Source organism: Rhinichthys klamathensis, unplaced genomic scaffold (assembly GCF_029890125.1).
Source record: "Rhinichthys klamathensis goyatoka isolate OS25496 unplaced genomic scaffold, OSU_Roscu_1.1 h1tg000261l_1, whole genome shotgun sequence".
Taxonomy (NCBI): Eukaryota; Metazoa; Chordata; class Actinopteri; order Cypriniformes; family Leuciscidae; genus Rhinichthys; species Rhinichthys klamathensis.
In genome coordinates this window covers 1,052,507-1,072,437 of record NW_026606782.1, presented here as the reverse complement: position 1 = coordinate 1,072,437, position 19,931 = coordinate 1,052,507, and the positions used below count along the sequence as shown (strand labels likewise).

At 39.2% G+C, this 19,931-nt stretch overlaps 2 protein-coding genes across 3 annotated transcripts in view; one reads left to right on the top strand and one right to left on the bottom strand.

Moving 5' to 3' along the window:
* Positions 1-9,513, bottom strand: part of yes1 (YES proto-oncogene 1, Src family tyrosine kinase) — a 33,802-nt gene extending 24,289 nt beyond the window's left edge. Inside the window, exon 1 of the mRNA XM_056267567.1 lies at positions 9,120-9,513. The gene's annotated coding sequence lies outside the window, so the exon portion shown is untranslated. The remainder of the gene's footprint in view (positions 1-9,119) is intronic.
* Positions 9,514-13,762: 4,249 nt separating this feature from the next.
* Positions 13,763-17,396, top strand: adcyap1b (adenylate cyclase activating polypeptide 1b). Of its 2 annotated transcripts, XM_056267572.1 has the most exons (5): positions 13,763-14,142; positions 14,548-14,652; positions 15,644-15,778; positions 16,240-16,344; positions 16,871-17,396. In XM_056267572.1, the coding sequence occupies exons 2-5, from the start codon at positions 14,549-14,551 to the stop codon at positions 17,052-17,054; spliced, it is 528 nt and encodes a 175-aa protein (XP_056123547.1). In that variant the 5' UTR covers positions 13,763-14,142; position 14,548; the 3' UTR covers positions 17,055-17,396. The 2 variants fall into 2 exon arrangements, with proteins under 2 accessions (XP_056123547.1, XP_056123548.1); XM_056267573.1 differs by lacking the exon at positions 16,240-16,344 and having other exon boundaries at positions 13,775-14,142.
* The last annotated feature ends 2,535 nt before the right edge of the window (positions 17,397-19,931 follow it).

Genomic DNA, 19,931 nt, shown 5'->3' with positions numbered 1-19,931 from the left:
CTTGGTCTCGGACCTCTCGGTCTTGTCTAGGTCTCGCTGTCTCAGACCGACATAGTGGTCAGGGGATTGAGCAATACAATACTACAATATCCACGACGATATCCGCAACGGATTGAAGCGCGCGTCCGAGTGAAGACAGTGCGGTGCGCGCGAGCCACGCGAGAAAACACTGTATCCGCGCCACTGATCGCAGCGGCAACGAGCACTTTGATCACTTGATTTAAAAAACACATATCATGTACAGTTTTTGATATATTAATATTTAGTAAAACACATATCAGTGACATGATGGGTTTTACCTTCATTCAGGAGATTTTGGGTAACTGCACAACTGACAGATGACTTTGAGCGCACCGCCAACGGTGTGTGTGTGTGTGTGTGTGTAACCATAGCGACAAAAACGACCAACTTTCGGATCCTGCACTTAAGCCTATAATTTCGTTTTTAAAAATATAATTATGTATTTAAAAGTTGCAGAATGGATTCATTTGGAGACTTCGAAATCAGCAGAGATAGGCAGGCAATGCAAAACAACATTTGACAAGTTATTGCTTAGCTTCAACACTAATGTTTTTATCCCCCTCCGGTCTCGACTTGGTCTCGGTCTTAGTCTCGACTTGATCTTGGTCTCGACTTGGTCTGTCTTGGTCTTGGTCTTGTCTTGGTCTCGATACCATCTGGTCTTGGTAGTGTCTTGGTCTCGGTTTAGGCGGTCTCGACTACAAGTCTAGCGTTAGGACGGTCGGCGGTCCAGAAAGGCAAAATAAAATGATACTGGATTTGAAAGTACGCAGTGATGCGTGAAATCACTTTAATCAGTATTTTGTTGTTTGATTAACATTAATGACACAGACAGCAGCAAGTATTTTGGCTACCGTCACTTTAAGACCGAATGCACTGATCTAATATACATGCACTCTTACTCATTTCTCAACTGTTTGTATTCACTTAAGACATAAAAATGACTGTTTAAGAGGATAATCGCAAAGATGGGCATATTGACACATAAGCATATGAGTATGTGTGTGTATATTCGCTCAAGCCCTGAACTCAGTTCAGTACTTATGCTCTATGAGCAGCAGCTTCATGTGCGAGCGTCTCTCAGACAGCATGTATATAACAAAATGAGTTCTCTTTCGCTGCTATTTGGGCTTCAACGGTTTAAAATCACTTGTTTTTAAAAAGCAATGCTTGAAAATGCATGCAAATTATAAGCTTTCGTGACGGCGCAGCAAAGCAACGTCACATGAGCGTGTAATCATTAGAGTCCAAACTCTCTACCGGTAATCGTTTCTACCGGTATATCGCCACCGCCCACCCTGACAGAGGAGATTCAATCAATTCAACCTCTGCTAGAATCTTCAAGTTTAAAAATCATTTACACCCGATCTACAAGTGAGCATGAGTCATGACTCATGATGCTAATTAAACATCACTCCCATTATTGCAAGTCTGACATCACATACCTGCAGTGGACACTGATTCGTTGATCATGATGGGAGTGATTTTGTTTTGTAGCATCACTCTCACTTGCAGTGTGGACACAGTATATGATGACAATGCTGTTGGACTCAGACTAAAAACAAGCATGAGCACAATCTGAGCTTTGTAAGAGAACTGCTTGGTGCTCTGTGTGTGACAAGCACACAGAACTGATGGGGCTGAGAGCAGGATTGTCACGAGACCAAAACTTCAGTAGTCTGAATAATCTCAATACTGCCAATATGTTTACTTTTTTTTTAGCATACTATGATTTCTGAAGGTTCATGTGACATTGAAGCCTGAAGTAATAGCAGCTTTCCATTCATGTTAATACATTATTATTTTATAATAATATTTCACAATATTACTGTTTTTTTTACTGTATTCTTGATCAAATAAATACAGCCTTGGTGAGCTTGAGACTTCTTCCAAAAAAAATAAAAAAAATCGTACCAACATCAAACCATCCTGCCAGCTTATATTTACATAAGACTTTCCATAGATTACCAATACTGTAGAAACATAGGTACTTTAAAAAAAAAAAAAATATAGCCTGGTATTGACTTGGTTAAAAAAACTGGTACTTCATACATACTGGTACTTCATTCATAGCTCAGAGACACAAGGATGTACTCCAATCCTTATCAATGGCTCAACTCTCTCACCTTGTGTACTTCTGGAGATCATCATATTATAAAAAAGGACAGAACATCACCACATGTACTTGTTTGGGGTCTGTTAAGAAAGCTCTTTATTTGAAAAGCAGCATGTGTAATGGGGAAATTGAAAGCAAAGGAGTGAAAGAGACAGGGGATTGGAAGAGCGAGGGCAGGCATAGACAGAAAGTTGTTCGCAGATGTGAGGATTATTGGCAAACAATGAGAGGTCTGTGCCTATAGAGGGTTGAAAGAGCATTAACAGTGTACACACAGTAGTGATACGGATGGATAGGCCCTACTTTCCTTCCTCGATGAACTCTGCACTGTATATCCACACATGTACATCTTCACAAACATGGCTTGACTGAGTGGTGCAAGCTGGGTCACACATTCCAAACCAAGTTACTACAACTTGCTCAGCAATCAGGGTTGGAGCTTGAAACAACTACTAGTCTAGTATTTATGAGAAAGCAAGAATGTCAAAGAACATCTTATCACCCTTTAGTAATTTCCTCTTCGTCCCCAACAGTGCAGATTGGAAGCTTAGGCTCATTATGAGCTTTAAGGGCCATTTAGTGCTCTGTTGAGGTTAACCGTGACAGTGCATAAGACCCGGATTCGACCCCAGCGCGAGGGTGTGTGGGGGTCGTCATTTCAAATCCCCTGATCTGAGTCCTGAAGGTATTAAATCCCACTATTTCCACTGTCTAATCTTCTAGAGGACAGCGTGGCCCCCGATGGCGCTGACATAGATCCGGACCACACCAAACACACAAGGTCACTGATGCATGAGGACATCGCAAAATAATTCATAAAAGAATGATGGCAGCACAAGGCAAAATAGATTTCCTGTAAGAAACATCAGAAACATCTGGTCAAGCATGTCGACTTAGCTGCTCTCCAATTCTCAAATCCGCACTCTCAAATCCAAATCTGATTCTTTAAGATCTGCCCAATACAAAGCATGCACAGACAGACAGATAGGCCGCGTTTCCACCGCAATTACCAGGAACTATTTGTCCCAGGAACTTTTTTCATAGGAACTGTTTTTGCCCCAGAACGGTTGCTCACTGCGTTTACACCGTGGACTAAGTACCGGGAAGATTAGTCTGGTGACGTTGAACTGCGTGCGACTGCTCCTCCCAGTCTGCGCGTACTTGTTTTGAGTTTTAAGTAATGAGGAGATTCAAGCTGTGCTGTTTTTGTGTGCGATCTATTGGTTTACTAACGAGGTAATTAACAAAACGGCAGAAAAGAGACGAACACTAATACCAAAGCGTATTCATTTCAGAAAGCTCGTAATGCTAGATAGACAACGTTTGTTATCAGCTATAGCGGACATGACCGTGAGATGGATGGGACGAACGCGCGCCATCCGGCAGAGAGAACAAGGTAAAAGAACCAATCAGCATGTTCAGCGCACAAGTCCCACCCCGAAAGTTCCTGAACTCTGAAAAAGTACTACCTCGCCAGCAGGGACTTTCTGGGGGGGAAATTTTTACCCGGAACTTCATTTAGACCCTGGTTCCTGCGGTGTAAACACACGGAGTACCACCCCAAAGTTCCTAGTTCCTGGGGAAAGTTCCTGCGGTGGAAACGCGGCTATAGACAGACAGACAGATAGATATAACATTCCAACGACCCAAGTAAGGCTCCCTTCACCTCTGATAGTTTCACCTATGAAACTTCTTAAACCACAATGACATCACATCTTGCAATAATACTTTGTTGTCTGTGCAGTGAAAAGAAGCAGTGCTTCAGGGTTTATCCTTTATAGTTATCCATTACAAAGACCTTTTAACCGAGTCAAAGTGGTCAGGCAAAGGGTCATAAATCTCATTGGGCATGCCCAGTTGTTATAGGTCAACATCTGTTAGGCCGTGTAAATCAACCCAAACAGGTTAGCAGGTTGGCCGCTTGAGGTCTACGAACTGAACAGCTGAACAACCGAACAAGTGGCCAAGATATATTAAAGGAATATCAGATAAGCATCATGATTACTGCAATATAAATAGCTGCTGAAATATGTGACTAGTTGATCTGATCGATAAAACTACAACAGAACATAATGAACTCTTCCAGGCTAACAGGAATCGGAATCAAACTGAATCAAATTCAATGAGGTTGGATTACACAAGGTCCCTGAAGCATACGGTCATACACCATATGATCCAACTGGGCCTGTCAAGGGTGGGGGCAAATGTACACTAGCGTTTAATAGTTTGAGGTCAGTGTGATTTTTTTTTAAAAATTAATAATTATTAAATCTTTTATTTTTGACCAAAACGACAGTAAAGGCATTTATAATGTTAAAAAAAATCCATTTCAAATGAATACTGTTGTTTTCAACTTTTTATTTATCAAAGAATCCAAGCAGCATAACTGTTTTCAACATTGATAATAAGAAATGTTTCTTGAGCACCAAATCAGCACATTACAATGATTTATGAAGGATCATGTGACACTGAAGACTGGACTGCTGAAAATTCAGCTTTTCTATCACAGGAATTAATTACACTTTAAAATAAAATAAAATATATATATTTTTTTTTATAAATGTAGCCTTGGTGAGCATAAGAGACTTCTTTCAAAAACATTTTAAAAATGACCCCAAAATAAATGGTATTGAACAACAGCAAATTCAAATGAAACTGCTCAAATCTACCAGCGGTCAACTCATTCATGCATGTCACTCTTTATAAGTGACATCATGTAATGACGTGACCACTCTGCCCTGAGGAAATATTACGCACCAATCATTTGACCCACATTCTAATCAAATACTCAGTGATATGAACTCTCTAATTATGAGACGTCTCATTATCCTCTCAGTGCTGATGAGAGCCTCGAAATGTACTTTGAGGAACTATGACCGTGTCAGCTTTCTAACAATCATCATGGCAGTGGTTAGTGATGGTCAGACACATTTCCACACAGGCCTGATGAAACAGTAAGAGCACCAGAATTCAACATGACATGAAACACAAGGCCTCAGGCCAGCACTAGTCAGATCAAATGGATTAAGGGCAACAAATCAAGAGCTCTGCAGAGATTCATGCCTGTTGTTTGAATGTATGTGTACTTCGGTGCCTGCACTGGTACGTGTCCCAGGTCTTGATCACTAAATTGTGTTAACACACTGACTAGGATTTAGTATTGTATCACCTCACCTGAAGCATGAGTACTGGAGGTGATACTTTCTCCATCTAAACTACACAATGAACTGGGTTAAAGGGATAGTTCACTCAAAACTGGAACACAACAGATGATATTTTAAAGATAGTTTCTTGTAACTGTTTTTGTTCATAGTACAATCAATTTCAATAGACCTTATTCACAGCAGCGCCATCTTTGGCTCTACCAAAGACAGATAAAGCTCTACCACTCTACAGATAAAGCGTTGTTGAAAATCCGGTTCGCGTACATCGAAGTGATAAAATAAATTTCTGTATCAAATTTATAGGCAAGACAAGTAGTTTGTTTAGGCATGGTTTGTTGGGAAATTACAAACATGCGCACACATATTCAAACGAATTTAACTATAGAATCAATTTTTAATGCGCATGTGAACGCCACCAGGTCACATGTTCGCGTTTAAAGTCTGTTTTATATTTTGAGAACGCCGTCGTCTTAGTGGCCCCTAATGTAATAACAAATGATAATTTTGCGGGAAGTGAATCAATCAAAACCAACTTTAGCTGGAAATAACATTATTCAAAAATCGCTATAAAGCCAAAACAATCTATGTTACCGTAAATTGTGTGTTTATCTCTGTAAAGCTGCTTTGAAACAATCTCCATTGTTAAAAGCGCTATATAAAGGAAGATGACTTGACTTTGATTTTTGTAAGGCCTGTGAGAGATACACATCTCTTCAGTGGGTTGCACTGTTATGTAATGTGTTTTTGGATTGTTCTGCTGACGAAACTGCAAAATTATCTTTCGATAAAATTTCATTTTCAAAAAAAATCCAGACAACATGAGCTGTGGAAAATTATAAGTGATCTAAGAGGTTTATAAAATAAATTTTATAGCCGACCGACACCATTGAAAACACAGTAAAGTAAAATTGCTAGAGTGCCTTCTGTGTGACGAAGAGGAGTTATCAGCAGAACTGACATCTGACAGGAGTTATCACATCACGTGTCTTTACGGGATGTGTGTGAACTGAACGCACTCACAGATTCCGGAAAATCACTGGCCGTGTGAATGAACCAAAATCAAACGATCCTGGGACAAATCCCGGGACACATTATCCGTGTATTTTCCAGAATCTCTGTGTGAAAGGGGATTAAGTCTTCCACCTTACAGCCTCGCTTTTCTACCTGTCATGGTGCTGCTCTGAATAAGGTCTATAGGGTCCAAAACAACATTGGACCCCAATTGACTTTCATTGTATGGAGAAAAAAAAAGAAGAAAAAAAAGTTGCAGTTGAAAAGAATGAAAGTCAGGTTAATTATGCCAATTTTCATTTTTGCATTAACTATCCATTTAACAAACACATTACCTTTATCATTATAATCAAGCCAACAAGGAAATGGGGAAGTAGTTTTCTGATTTTTGGTGGCAAGCAGGCAGGTGGGTTGATCTTCCTATCTGAATGGGATCCGATCTCTTACCTCATAGCTTTTTCAATGCAGGTCACCTCAGCACTGATGTTACATAACCAACTATACAAGTCTGATCTTGTACAGTTCTGTTGTATTCCATGCCCATGACAAGCACAAACAACAGTCTTGAATTTAAAAGTTATACCTATACTTTCTTTACTAAGATGGCACACAGTCTGCAAAGTTCTAACCTATTAAATAACAATTCTGTGGATGTCCTGGAAGAACGTTTTTATACTGCCATCGTGAAGGGCCTGAAATATTTTTCTATACTTCTTTGCTGACCATGTCACTGCTGACATTCTTGATGATCCAATCCCAAACTATCTGTGAATCTCAGCTCTAATCCTCATCCTAAACTTGCACGTTCTGGATTTCAGCGAAAACGCTGTGTTAGTAAATCTGGAGCTTGGCTGAGCTGGCTGCTGAACATTAAGTGTAGTTGCTCTGGCACACTCACAGCACTGCGGAATGGCCTAATCGCCATGGCATTCTGCTGCTGCCAATCAGAGCCAAGCATGAGGGGGACAAACTTCCTTCCGAGTCCATTCATACCACAAAAGCCACCTGCTGTGCCTGTCAAAGGCTGGAGCAAGGGGTGAGGGAGGACAGAAGAAGATGGACATGAGGGGTGTATAGACCCATAATCACCTTTATACCTTCAGCACCCACAATCATGAATATTCATAAGCACATCTTTGGTATAGGCACAGAGATTTAATCAATGTATTCATACTGGCCTGTTCATAATAACATTTGCACTCTGCATTAGTGAACAGTAGTACAGAAGTGCCTTCAGAAAGACATCACTGTTATTAGCACACAGTCATGAGGCTAAAATCCCTTAACTGATTAGATATACATGGTCTCCCCAGTGGTTTATGGTTCCTCAATGCTCTTCAGCTTTAGGGCACAAACAGCAAATATGTTTCTTTTTCAAAAACATTGATGCATTATTAATAACTAGCACTTTTAGTTTTCTCATATTTTTTCCTCACCAATATAGTTTAATTATAATAATTTAATTATTGTCCGTGTGAAGGCTATTACAATTTATTTATCCATGGCACAATTAGATTATACAATTAGATTCATTAACGTTGTCCAGTGACTTGTTTGCTTTATTTAGGCATTATTTTATTTATTTGTAAGGCAATAGGGTGTAAAAAAGAAAGTTGGCTAATGGCTATAGAGTGTAACATTCATTTTAAAACTTGGTTCAAACTAGGCTAACTATACTGTATATGTTTGATTTATGTTGAAGTGCTTGGGACATCGCTTTTAATGGTAAGACTTTTTATAATCAGGCTTTCACAATTATATAAAAGTTTGGATTTATCGGCCAATATAATGGTTATCGGCTAAATTATATATGGTTCCTAACCTCTGAATTATATCAACTCAACATACAAAGGGGCCATAACCTGCAAGAGCCAGATGTAGTAACATGTACTATACAGAAGACAGGATCAAAAGAAAACACATCAGAGAGCTGAAGATGGCATCATTCCCTTCACCCAGAATCAAGTCAGCATCAGCCAGTGGGGCAGAGGTTGTGCTCACAGAAGGATTACTAGAGGAGGATTATTCTGGCGCTTGCGCACGCATGGACTAGGCTTTGTTATGACATTCTTTCATTAATTATTCAACGTAACCAACCGAAAATGATATCAAATGCCAGGATGTTGTGAGTATAAATTGGAGTGGATGGTAACTACAGAAGAACAGACTGGAAAAGAAGTCTGTTGTTAAGATTTCACACCTGATCACCTCTCAAACTTCATTCAACGCTGCTGAAATTGTATTAACTCAATCGCGGAAGGTTACATAGTTTACTGGCGGAGAATGAAAATTTACAATGTATCTAAGCGAGTCGTTCACACCACCACACACATTGGTCCAAAGTATGAATCGCCCCATGTTCCCTGTGGCGTGTCGGTAAACTACAGGCCTGCATTGTGGACATTTGTCCACAAAGTCCTCATAAACAGATAGAAATGCGCGTGTTGACCAGTTTTAAAGTACTGGCTTTCCCAAGAACGCCCGATTAATCGCGAAAGAGACGTGTACAATGTTTTCTACAGTTCAGGTGGGAACTTTAAAGAGCCACGTTTCACGTTTCTCGATCTGTGTGGAAGCGAACGAGGTAGTCGGACGGTTTCGAAAGTTCTTTTGATAAATACAACTAGTTTCGGGACAAGAACGCGTCTGCTGCAGAGATTTGTGTTCAGGTTGGGAGAAAACGCGGAACTAAGCGCCCACTGTTGTTTCCAAGCACTACCACACTCATTTCACACTAAATCAAAGGCGAGAGGAGAGTAGGCCATTTGACTAGATTTTCACCAAAGGAACAGAATCTGATTTCTTACCTTTGCCGAATTGGTTCTCTTTTCTTGAGGTTACATACGCCTTCCGACCGCTTTGTCCCCAGTAAATGTTTCGGTGTTGCACTCAGAGTGGTATTGTTGCGTTCAACTTGAAAATCACAGTCTGTCCCATTCCTTTGCCATGTAACACCTCACGAGACGTGATAAATAAATGATGTGCCCAATAGAGGGAAAATCCGTGATAGATATTATTAATCCAGTCACGTTACTTGGTTTTGTTCTTATGTTGCAGTCAAAGGAAAAGAGTAACAGTGACCAGTCCTGGCAAACAAAAACCTTTAAACCGGAACCGGTAGAGATTGTGTGGCTATGCTACATGACAAAAGACAGCTCTAGGAATAGTGGATGGACTCCCGCAGATGTTCCCCCTCCCTCCGCTCTGAATTGGTTTAACTTGCAGCAATGCATCCCACAATATGGCCGCCACAGGGAATGGTGAACGGAAAGAAGAAATCAGTTTCTCAATTGACAAGTCGACGATAGACCATGAGCCGGGGATATTTGAAGCATTATACTACCGTAGTTCACCTTTGTATGATGCCAACATAAGTAGCCCAATAACACTAGCCGGCTCTTGCTTATAGTGTTTTGGATCAGTCTTATGGCGCCCCCTGCATGTGGGCCTAAATCAATGCAGCTTTCTAGCATTTGTTTACGTTTAGTAGTGAGCCTACATCCCATAACTATTGGGCACATTCCACGATTAGTTTTTTTTAAAGCATTTGAAGCACCAATTATTTTTTCTTCTGTTGTGACGCCATAAAATTTACCTCGAAAAGCATGAAAAGTAGCTAGCTACATATACTATCTGTATTCAAACGCAGCTCCCATTTATTTCTTTATTTTTTAAAATAATTTATTTCTTTATCCTTGAGTGCCTTGGTTTCATGTTTTTCAACGAATAAAACTATCCCCCATGATTCAAAGAGCACCGGGAAAATAAGATTGTATACCCCAGCAGCAGCTCTTTACATTTTTGTTTTTTGCTTTCCTAAACAATGTGTGCAGTGTGAAAGGGTGCATTATCCTGCTGAAAGAGGCCACTTCCACCAGGGAACACCACTGTCATGAAGGGATGTCTGCAACAATGTTTAGGTAGGTGGAATGTATCATATTCACGTCCATATTAAAGGCCGGATCCAGAAGTTCCCAGCACCAAAAGCATCACACTCCCTCTACCGGCTTGTTGTCATCAGTGCATCCTGGTGCAATCAATTTCCCCAGGTAAACGGCGCACACGTTCACAACAAGTACACGTGACGTAAAAGAAAACGGGAATCATCGGACCAGTTGACCTTCCTCCAATGCTCCAGTTCAGACGCACCATACACAGCAGAGTGCGGTACACTGTGTGTTGTGACATATCCCTCCCGATAACTTCATTGCAATTTTGTGTGACTTGTGCAACAGTAGACCTTCTGTTGGCTCGGACCAGACTGAATAGCCTGCATGCAGTGCTCTCGTGCATCGATGAGCCTGTCCCAACACCCTGTCGCTGTTTTGTGGTTTGGCCCTAGCTCTTCGGACCAATTGGTAAATTCTTACCACTGCTGAAGACGGGAGCAACTCACAAGAATTGCTGTTTCAGAGATACTCTGACCCAGTTACCTTAACAATTTGGCCCTTGTCGAAGTTTCTGCTCATTTCTCCTGCATCAAACATGTTGATTACGAGAACGGATTATTTGCTTACCATTTAATCTACTCAGACTTTAATATGGCCTTGTTAAGAGACGAACAATATTCACTTCACCTGTGAATGGTCATAATGTTGGTCATAGTGTCGGTTGGCTATATATATATAAAGGGGTGTAACAATAGCCTCATGTCACGATCCGATACATATCACTATACTAAACTCACGATACGATATTATTGCGATACTCCAAGACATATGGTAAAAGGTTAACAAAAAATAACTGTTGATTAAATTTGGTATTACATTGGGTGTGGAAATGAATAGGCTTGGACTTGGTGCTGTACCCCAAATGCACAGGACAATGGTGACACCAGAATAAAAATATTCATGATTCTGAAGCTGAGAACAGAATTATTTCAGACGAATATGATTACACTCTTTCACTGACTAGATATATTTAAAATAATGTAAAAGCCACATTTTAGACATTTGGCATTATCAGGACCCACAAATATTCCCCCACTGCAATACATTATATTAAACATTATATATAGTAGTTTAAAGTAGTACTGACACTAAAAATCTGTAATCTTGATTTTTTTTTTTAACACAGTAATTTTCCTTTCGGGTGAACTATATACACAATACATATTGTCACTATCCACTGTAGGCTACATATTTTTGCATTTTTAAATTTTAACGAGTCTTATTATGGGTGTTTGTTTATTTTATTTACAAAATGAATAAAAAATGTGTTTCTATAGCTCATGGAGATAACTGTAGATCATAAAAATGAATTTTTACCATATATATTTATATTTTGTCCATTGACTGAATACAAATTACATGATGAAAATTATAGTTAGATTAGGTATAATCGGACTACTTTTGAATTACTTTTAGATCTTCCTGTAAATCTTAAAACAGAAAAAAGGGTTTGTGAAGGAACTGCAGGGGGTTTGTAAATTGATAAATCTTTAAAATGTTTTTAATATAAAAATTCTTTCTTTTAACAATTGAAATAAAACATTACTAAAAAAATGTAGGCCTATATTTTATTTGTTTATACTGTGGCCTCGCAGTCTTCAGTGGCTGGTCCGAAATCCTTGTCCTTGTGGGGACATTATTTGGTCATAGTGAGTTTTTTTTTAAAGTGAGTTTCTTGTATGCTGTAGGCGTGCATACAGGCTATGCGTCATAGAGAGTTCATGTTCTTCCATAGGGAAACCATAAATCACCAGTTGGAAATTTAAATTACCACAATGTGCTGAGACACAGGTGACGAATATGTGACGAAACAGCGACTTCCTCCCTCTGTAATTAGGGACATCAATAGGCTACTTGCACTCAACTTGACCGTAATATCATTGGTTACATCAGGATACACAGAGGAAGCAACGTAATAGCTTTACTGTAAATAATTTATTCTATTCACTCACACACACACCGTCAGTAATAGCACGTGTTCCAGTATCTTTAATTTACAGTAGGCTAGTTAGTGTTTCCTCGCTTATTACTGCAAGCAGAGGAACAATTGCGCTCAAATGTTGTAATTTTGGATAGCTAAATGCAGGTGGAAGAAAAGTTAAAACGCGATTCATAATGTTGCTAATCATGGGGGTAGGCCTAAAAGTGTATAGCTTCAACCAAAGTCCCTTTAACCCAAACGAACCAATAGTTCCTATAGGCTTAGGTAGCAACTATTTCTGTATTATTTAGCAAATAGGTCTATATGTAGCCTATAAACATTTCATCAAGGTTTCAGTAACCATAATAACTTTCAAACTAGCTAGATTTAAAGCCTCGCGGATCGCGCACAGAAGTTGTGTGGTAACAATAGCAGCAGTAGCCTACGTTCCTGAGTAGGCTACTTCGAGAAACCATAGATTATAGCTACTGTCATTATTTATCTCTTTATTTCAGCGTGTTTACATAGTACTTTATTATAGCTTAGTCTATTCACATTAAAAGTAAAGACAACCACAGGTGATCGTGCATCTCTGAAACCAACTTTTGCTTATTTTTCATATGTAGTTTCAAATCCGAAACACGTGAGGGCAGTGTTGAGGTAAAAACCGAGAGGGAACCAAGGCGTGGATTCATTGTTCAACTAAATCACGCACTGTGTACGGACTGGGTGAGTGTACGAAGCGGTGACTTATAGTTTCGTCATACGACGTCAGAGTTCACTAATCGTAAGCATGAATTAATTCATACCAAATCGTGGTATGGTGGTGCACGACTTTGGACTTCGTCATCTCTGTGCGGACAGGCCAGTAAATAGACTAGGCTACACAAGGGATCCAGTTTGCTCTTATAGCATCGTAACAAAATCACGTATTCTGCTCGACTCAATAACTTGTTTGCTTTTGTGTGCCTGAAATAACAAAAACTATATAGGCTATAAGTGGAATATATAGGCCTAAAAGCCTATTATTCAGAATCAGAAATGTCAGACGCAATATCCGTAGGCTACACCAAAGAAAGGACTGCATGACGCATGTGAGATTAAAATAGATAGGCCTAATAGATATAGATAATAATAATAATCTTTAATAATTGTGTTTCTTAAAAAAAAACATAGAGGGACAAATTTCATTTGGTAGAATGATAAATATAGCGCTAGTTTAAAATAAGTGTGCGCTATTTTCATTCACGAAGACATTTCAGAACCACATTGGTGGACAGCGCTCAGCCAGTGACCCTATGACAAATCTGGCGTTTTTGAACATGGCTCTTTTTGTTATCGTGTCCACCCTCTATTGTCTCATCCCGACAGTGCGTAAGTAGGCTAAGTGTCTGTTTGTAGTGACTGATGTGGTTTGGGACCTCGAGACAACCCACGGACCGGGGATCCTAATTGGCAGTCACATTGTCATGTCAAGTTGAAAAAAAGTTGCAAATTGTCCTTTCTCCAGAAATTACATTTAGAGGAAAGTTCCATTTGAGGTGTATGTGGTGTGTGACTCGTTCATCGATGAGGAAGGAACTGTACTATTATATCCCCGGAGGAAGGGTTGATGACGTCTGTGGCATACTTAATGTGACTTATTGAAAAAAAAGCAAGACTCCCTATTCATGGATAAAAATCCGAGGTAATCGGAGCACAGCAGAAAAAGTTTTGTAAAAGGATATGTAGACAAACGAGTGCTGCTTATTTCATCGAGGTTTTGTTTGCCAAAGTGATTTTGTGTAGTATATTGGTTATTGTATAAAAGTGCAGGGGCTGAAACGACGAGCACATAAGCAAAGGACGGTGGCGCTTCATGGAAGAGGTGCTGTGAGGAAGATCTCTATCTCTCTCACACAACCACAGCCGCACCCGAGTCGCATCCAACAGCATTTCTATCTACCTACTCTGCAATAGGTAGGTTCAAACCCGACAAAGGCGTTTTTACTCGGTTTAAACCAAGGAATTAGGATACGAAGACGCCCAGGCAACTGGATTTTTCTTTTCTAGAGATTATCTACCGGTTTTATTGTTTGCCTCATCGGGAGAAGGATTCTGTTGCGCGTGCATGGCATTCTTTAAACTTTTCAAATCATCGTACGAGCGGAAAATACGAGTAAGACAAGTAAAAAGTCGCGCCTGTTTTGCATTTCTGGATTTTTATAGGCTTTCTTATAAGTTCTTTGCGTATTAGGCTACTCATATAGAATAGAATAAAACCCATAGGCGTCAAATTTTTGTAAATTCTCCTGGGCCGTATCTATACTCTATACGTGTTTGATATTTTTAAGTTATTTATTTAACTTTCTTTTGTCTTTACAGCATGGCCAGATCTAGTAAAGCGACTTTAGCGTTGCTCATCTACGGAATCATGATGCACTACAGCGCCTTCTGCACGCCTATTGGGATGACTTTTCCTAAGATGAGGTATGTATATGCTTTTCTTCTCAACGTTTTGAGATTTTCTTTCACGTTGAAAAGGACATTCTGCGACGAGCTTTATTGCATAGTCTAAACACTCCAGAAATTAATGACACGGTGTCAAGGCGCAAAAATGGATAAGGATTTTATATTATTATTATTATTATTATTAAAAAAAAAATGCTACTAAATTTTATAGAGTGAAAAAATATGGGCTTTGTTGTATTATTTTGTAGACTTCAAACAGTAACAGCCCCCAACGAGATTTTCCCCCGAGAGTTTACGCATGCAGGTCTACAGTGCAAGCGCTTAAGCTCTCTGCTTGCAAATGTGGGAGGGCGTTCGCATCGCTAAGAAGGAAATTCTCCATTGGGACAGGCAGATGCAGTGTAGCTTGTATGAAAATGAGAAACCAATGAATGTAACGGGTGGCCCGTAAGATGACGGTACAGTGGCGTCACTGTACAAACCGAAGAAGAAAAAAAAGAAAAAAACACGAATGAGAATGTTCAGTGCGGGACCTTTTGTTGTGTGAATTTACTCATGATTATTACAATGTCAGGTGTAGGCTATTGGGTTTATCACCTAGTAGGTATAGTAGCCTACCTTCACACGTCACCATCAAATCTTATTTTTGGCTAATTATACCAAACATACCGTTATCATATTTGTATGGGTTTTTTTAAACTGCGAAGGGACACCTCCAAATAGATTATTATTCTCTCATTTACCCTATGAAGATAACACAATAATATGACCGCGTCATTAAACTAATTATTTAAAATCAATTCGATCCATAAAACTTGAGTATGTCGCATTGTATCATCTCACAAATTTTTTTTTTTTTCGTAAAACAACTAACTGGCTATAATTTACGGTGGAATTAATTTAGCAGTTTATTTGGGCTGTATTTAAAACACCGTTTTTTATGGACATCATATTACTCTAGTGTATTACATTGTGATTTATTAAATGCATCAATCTTTTTTTATTCCAGACTAGACAACGATGTATTTGACGAAGACGGAAACTCGTTAAGCGACCTGGCTTTTGGCAATGATCAAATTTCTATACGAAGTCCTCCATCTCTCACGGATGACCTATACACGCTATACTATCCTCCAGAGAAAAGGTACATAATTTCACATCACTTCCCTGTAGCCTATGTCATATCATATGAGAATCGATGTCATTATGTTTAGTTTATGTTGTTCCGCTATGTCTGTTCCTTTTGTTTCCCAGCTTTTTTCCTTTGCTTTTTTCTGTTATTGTTGCTGTTGGTATTTGCATTAAGTGACTATTTAATATAGATGGATAGATAGATAGATAGATAGATAGATAGATAGATAGATAGATAGATAGATAGATAGATAGATAGATAGATAGATAGATAGATAGATAGATAGATAGATAGATAGATAGATGGAGCGACAGAGAGACGGATCGATTGACAGATTTACTAGGGAATCGAAAGTAACACTATCACGCGTTTAGCCGAGAGAAGAATACAACTAAATCAGGCTGATTACTTTGCAACAAACGTGTTCTGTGGTTTTTAATCACTGATATTATGTGTTTGGCGTTTTATCTCAGAACGGAAAGGCATGCAGATGGATTATTAGATAGAGCCTTGAGGGACATCCTGGTTCAGTTATCAGCACGAAAATATCTGCATTCTCTGATGGCAGTTCGCGTAGGGTAAGGGCATTTTTAAGCGTTTACCTGCCGTCATTTTTGTTTTCCCACTCTTCATTTCAGTGGAGTTGATTTCTCGTCGTCCTGTCTTGACTGTTTGTCTTTATTTTTTCCCGACTTCTTGTGTCTTTGTCTGTGGGCTCGCATGGGCGTGGAATTTCATGAGGAACTATTCGTAGATGAACCACGATAAATTAGCCCGAAAGTTATTTTTTAATTGTTTGTGCTCACACGAACATGTTGTAGCCTATATTGTCAGAGAAAAAAATTTCGAGAGCCAATGCGTCAGAATACATAATTTCCAACATGCATAATTTATGAGGATTGTCTGCTCTTATTTCGATTTCTAATAAAATTCGTTGTAATGTTAACGAAAAAAATGCTCTCGATAATTTTTTTCTGGAACAATAGAATTAATATATAGGCTATATATGTTTGGATCATCAAGAGCGTTTAAGCTGCCTACTGAAACCTGTTCACACATTTCCTGTGCCAGCCGGTAGCCTAATAATAGTTCATATATTTGCAGCGGAGGAAGCAGCGAGGAAGACGAATCGGAACCTTTATCAAAAAGGCATTCGGATGGGATCTTCACCGACATTTACAGTCGCTACCGAAAACAGATGGCCGTCAAGAAGTATTTAGCAGCCGTCCTGGGAAGAAGGTACAGACAGAGAGTTAAAAACAAAGGACGTCGATTTGCTTATTTGTAGCGCTGACAAAACTGCCCCCAACTGCCCCTCCATGTGTACATTCAGTCCTAAGATCAAAGTCATTCTGATATAACTGATTAATCAGTGGATCGCGCCTGTGTTCTTTAAACATGTATTTATGTATGAAGTAAAGCCATTAAAATGAATATTTTACTAATAACATTGTTTTTCTTTTTGTACAAAAGCACTTGAAACGCACAGTTATACTTTGTGGACCAACAGTTCAGTTTCATGTATATAGCTATATATGTTGAAAACAAAAACCATCAGGAAAAAAAAAAAGATGAAAAAAAAAAAAGTGTGCACCTTGAACGTTATGCGCCTGATATCTTTTCAAATTCATCATCATATGCAGAAAATAAATAGATTTTAAAAAGACAATCAAAGTTCTGAATGTTATACTTATTTTTGTAATCTGCTAAAAGAATAGAGTCTTATTGTATCCAAAGTCTGCCCAGGGATGTATCGGACGTACTCTGTAAAGTACAGGGCTGTTTCAACTGTTGTGTGACCCCCCAAAAAAGGAGGAGTGGGAGAGGGATATATAGTAGCTGGCATGATTCCCTCTTTCTTAGCCCAGTCTTCTCCAGATGGAATGTGATTGTCCTGCCTGTGTTTGTGATTGGAGCCAGTAACCAGAATGCCTAACTGGGGAAAAAAATGACACTGGAGTAACTGTAGTATTGATATACATGTTTTATTTGGTGGATTTTCTTTCTATTGTTTTTTTTCTTCTTCATCACCTCTATGCATACTTATAATATAGGCTATACATGCATGTCCTTTGTTTCCCATTCAGTTCAATGTTTCCATGCTCATTGTTTTGGTCCCTCCATCAGAAATGACACACAGATCCGCCTCTGTGGAAGCAGGAGTCTATTTTTATCGAGAGAATTGAACAAGCCCTAACATTCTAATGCTTGCTCCATCAAGCTCCAAAAACGTTTTGTGGAATTGGCGTGTCGGTCTCTCTCTTAGTTCTTTGCGTGTCTTTAATGGCTTTGTGGATGGCTTTTGCGTCATTTCTGACCAAATTTGTTTGTATGCCTTATTGTAACGCAGAAGCTGTGAATGTTTTAGGATGTGCTCTCTGCAGTTAGGCTAAACCAATATAGCAAGTCATTGGATGACATAATGATCTTTTCATGCCACCACAATTTTCAAACTAAATGTGCCATGAAGAAATTAATGTGGTGGATGGTCCCCTCACATCAATGACTTGATAGTGAAACTTTCTTCATTGGCGCAATTGCTCTTCAATTCTGCTGAGATAGGATGAAGAATACTTAATGGTTTCATTCATCGCCTCATTGTAGATCTAGAAAAAAATCAATTGTGTTAATGCTTATCTGTAATTGGTGCTGATGACTGAGGGAATGTGAGAGAATAGGGAGGCCAACGAAAGTGAAGGAACTTGTGAACTTCAACATGACCATTGTCAAGTTCGTTATCCTTATTGCCAGATAGTGCTTTTGCATGTTGAAGATAGCCTTTCTCTTGTATGTATAGATGAGGCACACTACACCCATCGCCCTTAGGGAGGGACACACTGCAAAATCATCTATTTGTTGTCTTTTTTTTTTTTTTTTTATCATATATTTTGGTTAAGCCTGTGTTGAATTCAGTATATTTCTCCTGATATGGAAATCAGGTCTTATTCATCCACTAATTCAATATGTAAACCGTTGTCCCAGGCATGAAATCAATCTTTCTTCAATTTGGCATTGTCCCCCAGGCTTTATGTGAGTATGGATGCAGCTCTGATAGTGTTATGCGAGGAGGAGCGTGTGTGTTTGCGTGTAGGAAGGGCGGGAGGTGGGTGGGAGAGTGAATGCGTGCGTGAACATAATGATGTTATGAAAGATGATATGGGTTTTGGCTTAGGTGCCTTGTGACAACTTACGATAAAAAATCGCCACTTATCACGGATGGCAATTTTTAGTGGCCCTACAATGCTGCAAACTATTAGGTTCCATTTCACAAAGTCCATCTTTACTGTTCCTCCCCTTTTCTTTTCGAAACTTGGTTTCAAACCTAATTCTTTAATTAGAGCTGAAAAGCATGGCCAGCATATATTGTGATCAAATCTATTACTGAAGTGGTGTACATGGTAAAAGTATTAATTGTCTGGATTGTTTAAGCTGATGATTGTGTGTAAATGTGGCAAGCACGTGTTTCTGTTAGCTCTACTAGTTGTAGCTCAAGGTCCATGAAGCCTATAGCTAGGTTTTGTGTTGTTTCTTGTTGCATAGCTTGAGGGTTTTTTGACAACGATTGGAAAACCTGACAGAACACAGCGCAGCCTGTTGTGTACATGTCTGAAAGTGCCGAAAGCCTTAATGTGAACGTTTTATCTATACCTGAAACATTATATATGTGACAAGTGAATATTAGCAAGTGACATCATCCTATATTAACACATATAGCTCCGTAGGGGGTGGTATTTTTAAATGTTAAAAAGTGTTGTAAGATTTGTATGAATAAATTTTTGTAAACAACACAATTTCTAATCCATGTCTAATCTTTGGAACGTCTACTGTAGCCCGTGTAAACACACAGTTTGTGTGTTTCTCCATAAGGCTACTTTTATCCACACAACAAGAGGACGGCTCACGCTGTGACACTAATGATAGACTAAAACCCACTGCTGTTCAAGATGTGTAATCGGTATAATTCAGATCTCATATACCACTGTGGGTGAGCTGAGTGGTTGTGACAGCTTTAATTTATACTCACAACAATCAGAACATTAACATCAAGTCGGCGATTCTGGGTAGCTAGGTCAAGAGTGACCCTCAACAAACCACTCACTTCAACACTGACAGCGAGACACATACGCACACCAATGTATGCCAAGATTAGTACTCACACTGTAAG